The following is a 16,048-nucleotide window of genomic DNA, read 5'->3' as shown; positions in this document are numbered from 1 at the left end:
TTTCATGAGAAACTACATTGAAGATATCAATATGTAATACAATAAGCATTGTTAATTCCCTACCACTCTGTTTGTAACTCTGTAATGTCTGTACTGATCCTTTGCTATTTTCTAAAACGTTGTCGATCTGTTAGTATTTTCCTCCTTTTATTTCTAAAATTAAAAAAAAAAAAAAAGAATTCTAGAAGTAAACCAACACATTAACTCCAAAATATAGTCCAGCGAATCCTTTATACAAATGATACAAAATATCTCCAAATTAAACTGCATCTATCCATGAAAATATTTGCTAAAAAGCAATATTTAATTGCTATTTATATCATCAGCCTATGATTTATGAAAGAATGAATTTTACCAACTCTCCCTTGTATCTCTGTTTATAAACCCTTTCCTAAGATTTGGGTACTTTCTGGCCATGCTATTATTGCCTTTGGTTGAAACAAAAGATTTACACATGTAGATTTTTTGGGTACCCCTGTGAGTGATTTAGTTTTCCTAGCACAGCACATGGTATGAGCTATGATAATGTAACATATAACCATTTTGTCAAAAGCCAAATAATAAACTTTAATTCTGAATGAAAAAATAGAGCCAAAGTTCAATTGCATTAAAAAAAACACAAGCTCCTTGAACTTTAAATAGCCAAATGAAACTGTACTTGAAGAACACCACAGAAAAAAAAACAAAAATTTGAAATTGTAAACCACTTAAGAGAATTGTGTGTCTATGACATTATCTAATTCTAAATATTAACATCAAAGTCAAAACAATTAAATTATTAACTTGGGTTAGCATAATTATAGTTAAAAGTTCTTAGTATTACTATAGATATAAATGTAACTTAATTTTGTTAATTTTGAAGTTTAGTATTATAAAGGTGTAAAATCTATCTTTTGCTCAGAGCAAAATCAGCTTTCCACTCAAAATACAATTTTGTGATGTCAACTATCAAAAGCATTCACAAAAGCTTTTGTTTTTCAGACTAAAGCCATATACATCAGGAATTAACTATAACTTGGTAATTACAGCAATACGGTGAGCGTAAAAAACCATCTCCATCGTGCTGGCTGCGCGCTCATGAGCGTGGGTCTAGCAGGGCTTCCCGAGAAGGAAGACATAGGGAAGTGCACAAGGACAACTACTACATTCACATCACTGTACTGGCCTCAGCAGTCTCAGAATTTAGGGTATATTTACTCTTCTTTGTGCGGTATACACTGAAATGTTCTTAAATCTCCAAATGCAGAAAAAATAATAGAAATAAAATCTCTAAGCTATTGGGAAAAACTACACTTTAAAAGAGCGATTTTTAAAATAGAAGAAATGGTATTAAGTACTATCTTAGGAGAAATATCAGAATTTTTGAGAATGAAAAAGTGCTCAAACTACACTGCCCTTTACCACAGTGTGTTTCCTCCCCAGTCCATATTTGCTAGGGTCTGGATGACTGATGTTTATGGGCATACTGGCGCAGAAAGAAATAAGCTGAGATCCACTAAGCTATAAAACATATTTTATATATTTGTTAATTCACTTATGTAAACTTTTGCTATGTACATTGATATTTTGTTTTACTCTGTAATAGTTAAGCATCTATTTTACCTATGTATTCTAGATTATTAACACTCCTTAAACCAATTCTCTGTACTTACTTAAAGTAAAAGACTACACAATTCAGCTGTACCACCTAGCCCCTTAGTACTCAAGCCTTCCACCAATTCCAGATACCTTGATTTCTATCAGACTGCTTTGATCCTTTGGCAGAGTTTATTATTGAATGATGCTCTAAAACTTAAAGGCCTCCATCTATATTTATATTTTATATATATCAACCAAACAAAGATGTGAGAAGGTATGTATTTTTGGACAAGACAAGGAAGTCACTGGTAAAGGAAGCAAAAAGGAAAGAACAACTGGGATGGGGAAAAGGAGCAAAGAAAGAAGGAAGGGAAAACATATATATATATATATATATATATATATACCTACACAAGATAGCTAAGATAATTGTACTAGTAACAGTTAAGGCCTAATTGTTTGATCAATTTTGCATGCCTATATCCAGTAATCTGAACAACTACTTTGAATAGCAATATGCAATATAGCAATCATTGTTAATTTCCTATCACCTTGTTTTGAAATTCTGTATCTTTTTATTGTTTCTTTAAATTCTCTTAGAAATAAAACAAAATAAAATAAAAATGAAAAGACAAAATGGTTAGATTTCAAGAGTTGAGAGAACTACCTACATAGTAATACCAAACTAGAGGTTAAGACAGTGCTACTCAAAATGTTCCCATAACCACATAAAAATCACAAGAATCGTTAATGTATTTTTTTTTTTTTTTTTAGTTTTTCTCCAGTACTGGGAATCAAACTCACAACCTTGCACTTGCCAGGCAGGCGCTGTGCCGCTCAGCTAAATCCCCAGCCCCAAGAATAGTTAATGTACATAATTTCTATAATTCCAAATTAAATTTCTCAGAATCTATTTTCTATAATCCTGAATTATACTTCAATTATTTAATTTCAGAATTTTTATTGTTTAGCTATGTCACATAATACTGAGATATATATCCTTTCACAATAAAGAATAACCCTTAGCCCACACCTAAAAGCAAATCAAAGAACTACTGAAAGGAAAGATATAACAGAAAATGTTAGAAAGTAAGCTAACAAAAATAAATAGACAATAGAAATCAGTCAACTGAAGCTATTTATTGCAAAGGTTCAGGTATATTTTACTCCTTTCTTTAGGATGACAACCAAACTTAGTTTAAGAAGCCAAATAGCTGGGCGTGGTGGTACAGCCCTGTTATCTCAGCAGTCAGGAGGCTGAGGCAGGAGGATCTTAGGAGTTCGAGTCCAGCCAGGGCTACAAAGTGAGCTCAAGGCCAGCCTGAACTATATAGTGAAACCCTGTCTCAAAAAAGACCAAACCCGCCCCCCCCAAAAGAAACAAAAAGGAGAAGCCAAATAAACACCTGTTTATTAATCCAAAAGAGTGGCAGCCACTTTTCTAATATTATCAGTCTAATTTTAATTTCTAATACTAACATGTAAGACTGATAAAAATTAGGAGAACTGGCTCAATAATTTATAGGACATTACCTTTTTAAAAAATTCATTTTATTTTCAAGACAGTATTAAGAATATTCTTTTTGATTCCAGCACCTTAAAGAAATTTTTTGATATTATTTTGTTATCATCTCATATTCTTAAGAGCAATAAAGATTAGTTTTTAATAATTCAACAATAGTGTCAATGCAAAGTAGTTTAATGTTTTTTCTTTTCTTTGGAAACAGAATCTCACTATCTTGTCCAGACTGGCCTCCAACTCCGAAGTACAAGAGATCCTTCCATCTCTGAGTAGCTCGGGCTAGGTTTATTCCCACCACTCCATCCAGCTTCAAAGTACCTTAAGCTATTATGGCATTTCAATCAGACAAAAAGTTACAGTCTTCTAAATAACGAAAATTCAAATTTCAAATCCTTCTGCGTTAGCTATCTGATAGTTCACATGCTGATCTCTTTCCCCACCCATTTTGATTAATTCTATGCACTGACTCTTATTACTTTCCTAGAATAGTTTCATTCATCAAATAGTGATACGAATTTTCTCCAAGAATCAAAGATATTTTTAAAAATAGTTGGAACAAAGCAAGTGGGGAACTGCTATAAGAAAAGCATCACTGAACTCAACATAAAAGAGTACCTCAGTTTTGGAAAATAGACATGGCTTCTTAGAGTGAACATTGTACTTACTTCCAACCAGTAGCAAGCTAAAGAAGCTTAGTATATAATACCTGGGTGGTATTTCCTCATATGCTAGGGTAACTTTATTCCAAATAAATTATTTTAATCCAGACTAACAAAAAAATGAAATGATTATGTTAAAAAGTAAAAATGGTTACATTTCCTGGCCTATAATTTCAAATAGCATTTCAGTGCTCCCTTCAGCAGCACATATACTAGGTAGCATTTCAGATCTTTCATTAATAAAGTTGGAATATAAAACAAAATGATACAGTAAAAAAGAAAAGTCTACAACTAGAGATGTAAAGATATATCAAAACCACTGCAAGATGTATAGGATTACACGTAATCCTTATGCAGAATTACTCTTAAGTTTTTTTGTTGTCATTCAAATTCAAGTATTATGACAATAAACAAGAAAGTAATTATTATATCTAAGGGATCTGAGCAACAGCAATACATTTTAAAAGGAAAAAGAGATCAATTAATGGAAAAATACTAGATTCAGCCTTAAAACGTGTGAGATCCAGTTGGACACAGATTACACACTTGTAATCTTACCAACTCTGGGAACTCAGGCAAGAGAATGGTAAAATCTATGCCAACCTGGGCAATCCTGTTTCAAAATAAAATATGAAAAGGTCTGTGGATACAGCTCAGTGGTAGAGCACCCCTTGATTCAATCCCCAGCATAAAAAAACCCAGCAAAACACATCTGAGGTCCAGTTTAAGTTCAGTCGTTTACAGAACTGGCTAACAATCTAATATAAAATTAAATTTAAAGTAAAATTTGTTCTTTATGATCAAATGATTGCAAATATTTTAATGCATTCAAAAACTAGACATTATCACATTAGTCACTATATATTAACATTTTAAAAGTTCTTAAATTAATATATGCTGACATCTAAAAAGGATGATGAAGAGGATTAGATAAAGACAAACTATTTTTACATACATCTTGAAGAACAGCAGAAGTTATTTAGGAAGAATATATTTTAATTAAATTAATGCCTCCTATTAGCTCTAAATTTGATTAACCTGCAAGGAGCCAGTTAGCTAATAACAGTACAATTGAGGACCTACCATGTGTAAGGTGCAATGCTATGTGCTATTTTGCACTCATTATAAAACTATCACATAAATAAAACCTGTGAAAGATAACTATTCAATTGATACTGTACCTAGGCTAGAAAGAATACATGACATGGATAAGTGAAAAATTTAACATGATAATAGTAGAAATGGAAAATATAGAAATATTATATACAGCAATGTTAAAATCTAAAACTATGCATTAAAATGCTTTTAGTACTATGAGAAAAATGTACATTACTGTGGATTCTTTAAAAAAAACAGGGAGTTGCAGATGCGATTCAGTGATTACTTGTCTAACATATGCAAGGCCCTGGGTTCAATTTCCAGCACTGTGGGAAAAGAAAATCAACATTCTCTTCCCATAATAATAAATACAATGGTTTCACCTGCCCGGTAGAGGAGAAAGAAACTCAACTATTGTTTAAGTTCCATGGAACGCTGGTGGCATGCTTCATCAAATCTCTTAAACCACAGAAGGCTCAAGATGCAGCATGTATATGTACCAATATCCTGTGATTAATATATTCATTATGTTGTGTAAACATATACTAAAAAAAAGTTTTTTTTTTTAAAAAAAAAACACATGTTACATTGGAGTCAGGAAATGTATATGGTCTCGTAAGTAACCAAATATTTTTCAAAGGTCCATTAGAAATGAATCACTGGAAATGATCAGAAAATAAATATCACAAAAAAGATTGACAAAACGCTAAGTTAGGAATGAGGTTTTATTAGATACAGGAAGGATAAGATCAGCATTTCCTAATATGATTTTTAAAAATATATACATATTGTAGCTGTGCAAAAAAAGATGCTTAGCTTAATGGTTACTTATTAGCCAATATCCAGATTTTCCCTAAAAAGTAGCCCCTACCAACTGAGTTCTTTGCCAGGTGTGGTGGTATCTGGAGGCTGAGACAGGAGGATTCCAAACTCAAGCTCAATCTGGGCAATTTAGTGATTTATGGAGACCCTGTCTCAAAAGAAAATACAAAAATAGAGCTATGCCTGCAGCTCACTGTGAAGGCCCTGGGCTCAATCCATAGACCACACACACAAATATTCACTTGATATGCTTTTGTATTTTTGAAAGCATACTTAAACAAATGCCAGCATATTTAAATTTGAAATTTCCAAAAATATGGTCATATTATCCCATAGCATTTATTGCTCTGAATAAGTGAAGTGAAATGCTTATTACTTATTGATGTTAAAAAAACCAAAATTACTCTTTTAATTTCCTCAAGGACAACAAAAATCCTTCAGATCTTTGTTATTTGAAAACTGTAGATTTAACACTCAGTACAGGAACATGGCAAAAGTATCTGACTCTGAGTAGCACATGGGAACTTTTCCTGTATTAAAAATGGACTTGCCTTGATTTATACATACTCACAGAATGTTCTCCTCAGAAACACTGATATGCATGCAGAGAAAGCCTAACCAGAGGGAAAAATAGCTGTTGACTAGAAATAGACAAAAGCGAACTTGTAATTCTTGAATCATCACACTAGTGGAATCAATCAATATGGTTCTTTTTTTTTTTGTACCAGGAATCAAACTCAGGACCTCGCGTTTGCCAGGCAGGCACTTGTGCCGCCGAGCTATATCCCTGGCCCAAATCAATCAATATGTAATTCAGTTCAATTTAAGGAATTTATATATATTCCCAATAATTCAGAATCTGATAAGAAACAAAGTATACTTGTGCTTGGAAAAATGTTTACTAAATACTGCTACCGTGAGCTAAAATAAATGTCAACAACTCAATTAGTTATTATGATTCAACACACAAGAATAAAGAATACTTAAATATATATAGTGTCTATCTAAGCATGAGGAACGATCAAAACATATGGTGAATGGTCACATTTAAAAAGAATTTATTACAGTAAAAGACATATTGCCCTTAACCACATACAAATCCAAGTATTTAAACACAGATAACCAAAAACTGCATGTGTTTTCATTGATTCAGGAAGTATAAAAATGATAGTGAGGACATAGTAATGTTTCCATTTGACGGCACTCAGCAGCAGCACTCACCTTATTTTTTGCCATACATTGTAATGACACTCAAGAAAGAGGACTTCCAGAACTACTTCAGAAAGTGGCAAGAAAGATGGGGTATGTTCAAAGTAAGGGGAGTATTTGGATGGAAATTAATGGCAATGTGTCTTTTAGTATAATAATTTTTATTGAAACATTCACCAAATGTTTTGCTTTACATGTAATTTTACATTTCATTTTTTTAGTATTTTCTATTGTCTTACAGTATTCTCTTGAAACAGATCTCCCCCACTGTTTCCTTGAAAATTCATATACTTTATTTGATAATCTTTAATTGATCTGATTTAATGATTATAAAATTTGCCTAATCAAATCTTACTACTGAAAAGAATACCTGTTCTTCTGTTCCTGCTTCAATAATTGAGCAGCTATTTTCCTCAAATCAGTTACTTCCTTCAAATCATCATCATCTTCTTCTCTAAGTAACTGTTCTTTCTCGAGTCTGAAAGTTGACACAAGCATGGTTATCCAAAACAGAAAGACAGACTATTTTATGTCAGCTTTTAGAAAGAGAAACCATTTTTGTTTTCTACACCAGGTAAAAGCTAAAATCTCTGGTATTTAAAATAGCAAAATAAAAAGCAAAGAATATTGAAGGAAAACACATCTACACTGTCTATTCAATATAAATGTGGCATACTAATCATATGAATATAATCGATGGCTAACAAGTAATGGTTAAGCATATAACCATTTTAAAAGTTATGAAATAATGTAATGGACATACTAATTTAACAATGCAGTTTTGAGTGTAATGAGGACTACAAAGCTCAAAATGGCCCACTTTTATAAATAAATAAAAACTGTTATGAACATTTCTCATTTTATTAAGTCACAATGCTTTTATCAATTCATTCATTTTGAGCTTAAAAACGTAGGCAAAATGTTTAAAGGAAATAAAAAATACGTTCAAATAGGATTTTTAGCCAGGCGTGGTGTCACATGCCTGTAAACCCAGCACTCAGGAGGCTGAGGCAGGAGGATTGTCAAAAGTTCAAGGCTAGCCTGGGCTACAAAGTAAGCTCAAGGCCAGCCTGAACTGCATAGTGAGACCCTGATCTCAAAAAGACAAAAAAAAAAAAAAAAAAAATATAAGATTTTTAGATTTGCTAGAAATGCTAATTAAAATGTCATTTTTATTATTTAAAGAAAAAAATTTTAAAGTAAATTATTCTCTAAACTCTAGTTGTTTTATCTCAAAAAGACTTTCATTCAATAAATAACACTGTGGGGTATGGTGACACACTCTTATAATCGCAGCACTTGAGAGCCTGAGGCTGAAGCATTGCAAGTTCAAGTTCTTCCTGAGCAACTTAATGAGATCCTGTCTCAAAATAAAAATTAAGGGGCTGGGGATTTAGCTCAGCGGCAAAGCGCCTGCCTGACAAGCACAAGGTCGTGAGTTCGGTTCCCGGTACCGGAGAAAAATTAAAAAAAAAAAATTAAAAGGGCTGGGGATGTAGTTCAGTGGTAGAGATCCCCTGGGTTTGATTCTCAGTACTATAAGAAAAGAAATCAAGCCATAAGCCTTTACATCTTTATAACATCTTCCATGATACTGATGATTCAAATTTAGATAACTCTTCTCACTAGATAAGGTGACAAAACAATAGAAGAATGAAATGTGTAAGATGGGCTGGTGGTGTAGTTCAGTGGTACAAGGCTAGCCTCATGTGCTTGAGGCCCAAGGCTCTAAGTTCAATCCCTAATGCCCTCACCAAAAAGAAAAAGAAAAGAAAAAAGTTACTAATGAAGTCAGTTAAATGAATGAACTATGACGTAGAGAAAAAAGTATGGGGGTCAGAGAGAGCTTGGTTCATGCCCTAGGTACTAGCAGACATTAACTAAGAGGGTTTAGGTAAAAAATATAGTCTCTGAACTTCACTTTCCTCACTTGAAAAATGGGGTCAATATCAACCGTGCGGGGTTTTAGTGACTGAAATGAGAAACATGGGAAAGCACACAGCACTGATCCTGGTATATAGTAGATATTCAACAAATTTTCCTTCCTTCTTTCTTGCAGCTATGCAGCAACCTAAAGGAAGAACTGAAAACAATGCGGTAGGTCATACGCCAATATTTCATAAGGAGGAGGATTCAAAACTGATCACTATCACAATTATTTTAATAAAATATGGAAAAACTGCCATAAGCAGTGCGACAAAATGCAAAGTACATCAGATGAGGAGAGAGAACACCTGAGTTGCAGACATTTGAAACTGCAGGTTTGTTTCCCCACACCATCAATACAATCTACCTTATGGGCTTGTTGAAGAGCTCGAAGGAAGCAATGCATGTGAAGGTATAGTCCTCAGTATTAAAACAGACATTTTTATTAAACCTCAGAGGGAAAAATAATGTATATCCTACACTTAAATGCTTATTATGATTTTTGGTTTAATTAAGGAATTCAAACAGATGAACTATTTGCAAATTAATTAAACCTAACAGAAATGCGCAAAAAAACCTTACTCTTTCAAGTCAGAATATGTAATGAATAGTTCAAGTATTTAAAAGTAACAGTTCATTTTGAAAATTCATATGTGCCTACCTTTTTTCATTTCTTAGTTCTTCATTTTTCTGAGATTTTTCAGAGCACTTTTCTTTTCCCTTATATAAAAGAAAATTATTATTTTAAATTTTATGGTCTAAGACCAAGGAAAACATGTTATGAACACTTGTTCACAGTTTTATTTACCTTAAGGAAAGAGACGAATGGTCCCATATGTGTATTGCCTTGTTCAGGAACAGTGACATCTTCTGCGTTGGGGTCAGTGAAATCATATACCTCTTGGTCTAAGTACAAATTAGTATTTATTTGAAAATAGATTAGTAAATGCTCTGACACTGCACTGCTTAGAATGAAAGTTTATTTTCTCAATAGAACAGTTAAAGACACTATAATTTTACAGCACCCATTTTTGATAAGGGCTATCTGTATGAAATAAAAATAGCAGACACCACATAAATTACCTTTCTGAGAATCAGGCTTGCTTCCTATTGTGTGACTGTCATTTCTTGATATCTGCTCTCTATTTGACTCCGATACTTGAGAGTGAAGGCTGATTGTATCATCATCTGATGGCTAAAAGGAACAAGCACAAAGTATAAACAATACATCCTCTTAATTAAATATATTATAAAAATCTGCTTTATTTCACCAGTTTTCAAGCCAAAAGTTCAAATGTTAAAGTTGACTGTTCTGTTCTTAAAATTGAGTATGTACTTTTTTCATTTGAAGTCACAAAATATAACAGTGATCACAGTTTCAAACAAAATAAAGTCAAATTATGCAAGTGACTCTATTTCAAAGCTCTAATAAAATTATACAATAAAGTATTTATAGAAAAGACTCACTTCTGTTGTAGATAATCGTTTCTCTCCATTATCACTTCCAATTCCAGAGTCAGGGCCATGATTTTTATTTGGATAAAAATCTTCAATACTATGGAAAAAGGAATCCTCAGGACAGTTAGGATCTTGCTCTTAAAAAATTAATTCACACTTGACCTAAAATTTCACTGGATAATACAGAACATATTTTTCCAATGTCTAAGATCTTTAAGGACTTGAGGAACATTAGAAATCTTCCTACAAAATATTTTATTCATGTTCCTCATGCAGCAGTTTTTCTATCAGATACTCTGTTACAAAGTATCAATTGTTAACAATAACTTATTTCTTCTGAGAGAGTCAGAAAAGCAGGCTGCCCTCCTCAAAAGTTATGCCAATGAAAGGCCTACTTTTCTCATTAGTTTGGCAAACTTCATCACCAGCTTTTGAAATATTTTTTAATTTTATACTGTTTCCTCTTCATTAGCTCTAAAAACATGCTTTTAGTTATGTAAATAATACCCATCATATAATCAAGAAGAGAAAATGTAGGGAGGAAAAAGTATGCAATGCCTCAAATGAAAGATGTTTGGGTATGTGACTATAGCTATCTTTATAAATATCTGAATAACGAAATATGACACTCAGATTGCAAAATATTTTTCTCTTTAATTTGCAACTATACCACACACTCTACAATGGCTTCTTAGCAGTGTGCCTAGTGTTTTAAAGATAATACCTTTTATATTTCTTGTTAAAACTTGCAGATGGTATGTTTTCTCATTTTAAAAATGCAACAGTGGCAAAGATGAAGCAACTTGCTCAAGGACACACAGCTTGCAAAAACCAGTGTAAATGTGATCCCAGATTAAAGTCCCTGATCTTAATCACTGTGCTATAATTCTTCCCCTAAAGACAGTTTCATGCTGAAAAACTGATTTTTGTCCTTTTCAGGAGTATGTAAGGAAGCATCTACCAAATATCAGGCAGTATGTTGAATGTGCAAGGAGTTCACAAGATAGACAAGGCATAGCAGGGCATTCTAGGCAGATTCATACAGCCAAGGACCTGCGTATGGAAGCACAAAGCACATACAAGAATTTTCTAAGTGGTTTAATACAGGTCATAAGTGTACTGTCATACCCAGCAAACAACTTTGTATATCTGTACTGTACACTGGGTAGCCGCTAACCACATATGGCTACTTAACACCTGAAACATGGACAGTCCAAACTGAAACATGATAAATATAAAACACACGTCAGATTTCAAACATTTAGTACCCTGAAAAGCATGTAAAATATCTCACTAATTTTTGTGTTAATTGCATGTTAAAATGATAATATCTTGTTATACTGAGTTAAATAACATGCATTATTAAAATCAACTTACTGTTTATTTTTACTCTCTGTAAAATAGACTACTAAAGGTCAGGTGTGGTGGTGCACACCTATAACCCCAGCATTCAGGAGGCGAGGCAGGAGAATCACTCAGTTTGAGGCCAGCCTGGGCTAAAAGTGAATTCAAGGCCAGCCCAAAATGCATTGTGAAATCCTGTCTCAAAAGTAAAAAAAATGGAGGGCTACAGAAAAAATGAAAATTATATATTTAGCTCACACTGTATTTCTATTAGATAGCACTGATAGAAACTATCTCCAAAATGTATCTCAATTCTTTCCACTTTCTTCTCTATTGCAATAACCCTGTTTAAAGATCACATGCTCTCTGGGCAATACTGCAATAACCTAACTGGTCCCTGTGCATCTACTTTTTTGCTTATTTCCAACTTATCTTCTTAAAGCCAAATCATTTTGTTTTAAAACACATAGCACTTTCTTATCAGTACGGTCACAAGTCTTCACAGGGCAGGGAGCAGGTCCTGACAGCAGGGAAGAGGCTCCTACTTGCCAGCAACAGGAGGGTTCCACAGCACCATGATGACCGAGTCCCCACACAGGAACACCTTGGAGCTGTAGCGGTCCTTGTTGACTGGAGTGGACTTCTTCTTGCCCTTGCCGCTCTTGCAGAGCTCTGTCCCCATCTCCTTCACATTCTCCAGCACCATGTTGCAGTGCCCAGCAAAGGCCTAGGAGTTTCTTGTTCTTGCGGCAGTTGATCAGCACTTGGGTATTGCTCTTGACTGACCAGGTCAGCACAGAGAGGTGACCTACGTTAAATTCCTCTCCCTCCCACTTCTGCAGCTCCTCTGAGGTCATCTCACTCTTGGGCTTGTTGAGGAGGTTCATGGTGGCAGCTGCGACCTCTGGTTACTCTCCCAAATCATTTAACATAAATCAGGTTATGCTATTCTCCTACTTAAAACTGTCCAAAGATTTCCTATTGCATTTTAAATGAAATTGAAACTTTTGCAAGGGCATGGTGACACATGCCTGCAATCCCAGCACGTAGGAGGCTGAGGGAGGGAGACTGCAGTTTGAGGTCAGCCTGGGCTACACAGTAAGACCCTGTCTCAATGTCCCCCCCGAAAAAACTCAAGCTTCTGACCACAGACCACAAAGCCGCCACATGACCTGAGCCTTAAATCTCTCTCTAAAGGCAACTTGTTCCTATACGCCCTTCAGTCCCTCTGCTCCAAGTATGCTGCTCATCTCTGAACATACTAAGGTCCTTTCAACTTGCAAATATTGTAAGTCAAAGCTGCATTTAACACATCTAATGTGCCATAAATCATAGTTTAGCAATGCAATACAGTTCGCTGTACACTAGTGATAGTTCACCCTTGCTACTAAGTGGCTGACTGGGAGCTGCAGATCACTGCTGCTACCCATCAGAGGCGGGGGGAGGGGGGAATGAATACGAATGATACTGCCTATCACCTACCCAGGATGGTTTCTACTGAATGTCTATCACTTAAGCACCATCATAAAGTAAAACACTACTAAACTGAGCCTTCAAAAATTGGGGCCCAGCTATACAAGTGTGTGTATGCATGCTATGGTTTGAATATGTTCCCAGAGTTCATGTGTTGGAAACTTAATTCCTCATGCAAAATGTTGGGAGGTGGGCCCTAATGGGAGGTTATTTAGATCGTAAGAGGTCTGCTCTAATGAACGGATTAATGCTGTTATTTCAGGAGTGGGTTCATTATTCTGGGAGTAAATCTGTTCTAAGAGCCTTCAGTCCCTCTTAACCTCTTTCCTTCCCTTGCTCATGTGATGAGTTCTCTCACACTGTGATACAGCAATAGGATCCTCACAGTAAGCCAATAAGTAGCAGTGGTATCTTGGACTTCCCAGCATCCAGAACCACGAGCCAAATAAACTTCTACTGTTCCTAAATCACCACCTCAGATACTTGGTTCTAGAAACACAAAATGAACTAAGTCTCTCTCCCTCTCTCATTCTCCCTCCTTCCCGCCCTCCCTCTCTCTCTTTCTCAACTCCACCAGAGCCAAGATCAGTGTGTGTGTACAGCATTCAACAAAACGTGCCATGAATCTACCAGCAAGTACTCAACAGATATTTGTAAAACAAATAACTAAAACAATGAATGCCGTTACTAAAGTAAATTGACTTCAAAGTAAGTATAAATCAAATTAATAGAGATTAAAATAGGCATTAATTCTAATTTTCACAGAAATCCTTGGATTACTACTACTTGTAATATTAACAAAATAACCTTTAGGAACTAAATCTCAGATTTAATTATTGATTCTATTCAAACAAGAAAAACAGTCAAGAAAAAAGCCCCATTTGGGAATGCGAGAACTAGTACCGTTAACAGGATGCCTTCCTTAGTACTTACAAGACACATATGCACTACAAGTCTTATGTACAACATGGTGACGATAGTTAATAACTAGTAATAGTATGTAACAGGATAGTACTTGCTATACTGCCACTCAAAGTAATCTATAGCACATATGCAAGGGCAAACCTTTACATATTTTAGGCAGGGGTGTATTCTTTCATTATGTAGTCTGATCTTATTCCAAGTTATTTCTATACATCAGCATGGAATTATATCTTCATGAAGTTTTTCAGACCAATCTATATCTTGAAAGGTTGAATTAGAAAGAATGCTGAATCTAGTATTTCAAAATCTCATGAGGAAAACACCAAAATCATGAAGAACATTGTTATGGCTTAGATTTGGGGTGACCTCCAAAAGCCTCATGTGCTTGGAAGGTGACTGGATCAGGGGGCCCTACACTCCTCAATCCACGGATGAGTTCAAAGCTGAGTGTTCGGAGGTGGAGCCAGGTTCATTTTATGACTGTGATGTTTAGCATCGGCCAATTAGTGATTTTAGCACTGGAGCATTCAGCCTAAATGTATTCACTACTGTATACTCAAGATTAATAAATATCTTTCATAGAAAGAGAAAGCAACAATTATCAAAAGAGACTGTAAGAGTACTACTTTACCTGTCTGTGAGTGGCTGAGAGGGCATTCTCTTGCTCAGTGATGGAAGATCCAGAGAATCTGGTTTCTTATCCATTCTACAACATGCTTGGATATTTAAGTACTTAAATATATGCACTTTACCCTTCAAGCATATCTGTTAATAAGTAATGAAATAGATTTAGTTAATGTTTCTACATACAAATAGCACTCATCAAGTTATTTATGTATTTTAATAATCTGAAATTATGTTAAAACATCACCATTCTGATTGATACTTTGCATATAAAATAAGTTGTACTTTTAACACTAGTTGGAAAAACCTGACAAAACGGACAACAACCAAAATTCTACTTCCATCTCTTCTTATTGGAAGCAGTTAATTTTCCTATATATCACTCAAGTTTTCTTGAACCATGAAACTCATGACAGTTGCCTTTATTTAGAAAAATGAAATATACTATTCATTGGATTGGTAAGAATAGAACAAATACGTAATTCTTTAAAATAATCTCACCATGATGTCTGGTATAAACACTGGATGAAGGCTAACAATAAAGATAATGTAAATACCTGGAAAATAAATTTCTTGAAAGGTATAACAGTAGGCCAGTTACAAAAAAATAATAAAAGAAAACATTAGACAAGTCAACGAAGATAATACCATAGAGAAACTATTTTCATTGAAAGAAAGGAATGAAAGGGGGAAAACAGTGTGAGAATAAGGCACTTTGAGCTGGACCAGGTGGCACAAGCCTGTAATCCCAGCACTTGAGAGGTTCAGACAGAAAGATCCCAAGTTCAGGCCCAGCTTGAGCTATTTAGTGACTTAGCAAGACTCTGTATTAAAACAAAATATTAAAAAAGAAAGAGCTGGGGCTATAGCTCATTGCAAAAGCCCTAGGTTCAATCCTCGGACTGAGAAAAGGAAAGTATACATTCTGTATAGAAAAAGGTAGGAGGGTCAAGGATACAGCTCAGAAGCAGAGCACCTGCCTAGCAAGTGTGAGGTCCTGAGTTCAAGTGTGATACCCCCCCCCAAAAAAAGGTGGGAAATGAGAGTAAATGAAGTCAGCTTCACAAAGATTAATTACAAACACTAAGTGATATCTAATAAGTATTTCTCAAAATTTTACATAAAAATGTTCTATTTTATGAAAGCAAAAAACTTCACTTGCATGTAAAAATAACAAGGATAACACTAAAACAACTACATTAAAACCAATTATAATCTCAATTAAAAAGGCAGAATGCTTTTAGATAATTCTAGTGGAAAAAGCCCAAAGAAGGGAGGAGATGATAAAGATTAGGGCAGAAATTAATGCAATTGAGACAAAGAAAACGCTCCAAAAAATAAATGAATCAAAGAGCTGGTTCTTTGAAAGAATAAATAAAATTGATAAACCCCTAGCCAACCTTCTCAAGAA

At 34.5% G+C, this 16,048-nt stretch overlaps 1 protein-coding gene and 1 pseudogene across 1 annotated transcript in view; both read right to left on the bottom strand.

Annotated features, from left to right (window-relative positions):
- Lrch2 (leucine-rich repeats and calponin homology (CH) domain containing 2) overlaps positions 1 to 16,048 on the bottom strand; it is a gene marked incomplete in the record, with an annotated part of 109,101 nt that overhangs the window by 33,375 nt on the left and 59,678 nt on the right. Inside the window, 6 exon segments of the mRNA XM_013504515.1 lie at positions 7,259 to 7,366; positions 9,476 to 9,534; positions 9,623 to 9,720; positions 9,898 to 10,009; positions 10,282 to 10,369; positions 14,645 to 14,778. Of these exon segments, the coding sequence (XP_013359969.1) occupies positions 7,259 to 7,366; positions 9,476 to 9,534; positions 9,623 to 9,720; positions 9,898 to 10,009; positions 10,282 to 10,369; positions 14,645 to 14,778 (599 nt within the window).
- LOC102026122 lies at positions 12,158 to 12,615 on the bottom strand (annotated as a pseudogene).

Source organism: Chinchilla lanigera, unplaced genomic scaffold (assembly GCF_000276665.1).
Source record: "Chinchilla lanigera isolate Chin_1 unplaced genomic scaffold, ChiLan1.0 scaffold00089, whole genome shotgun sequence".
NCBI lineage: Eukaryota > Metazoa > Chordata > Mammalia > Rodentia > Chinchillidae > Chinchilla > Chinchilla lanigera.
Note: the sequence above shows the minus strand (reverse complement) of the source record. Positions and strands in the feature narration are given on the sequence as shown.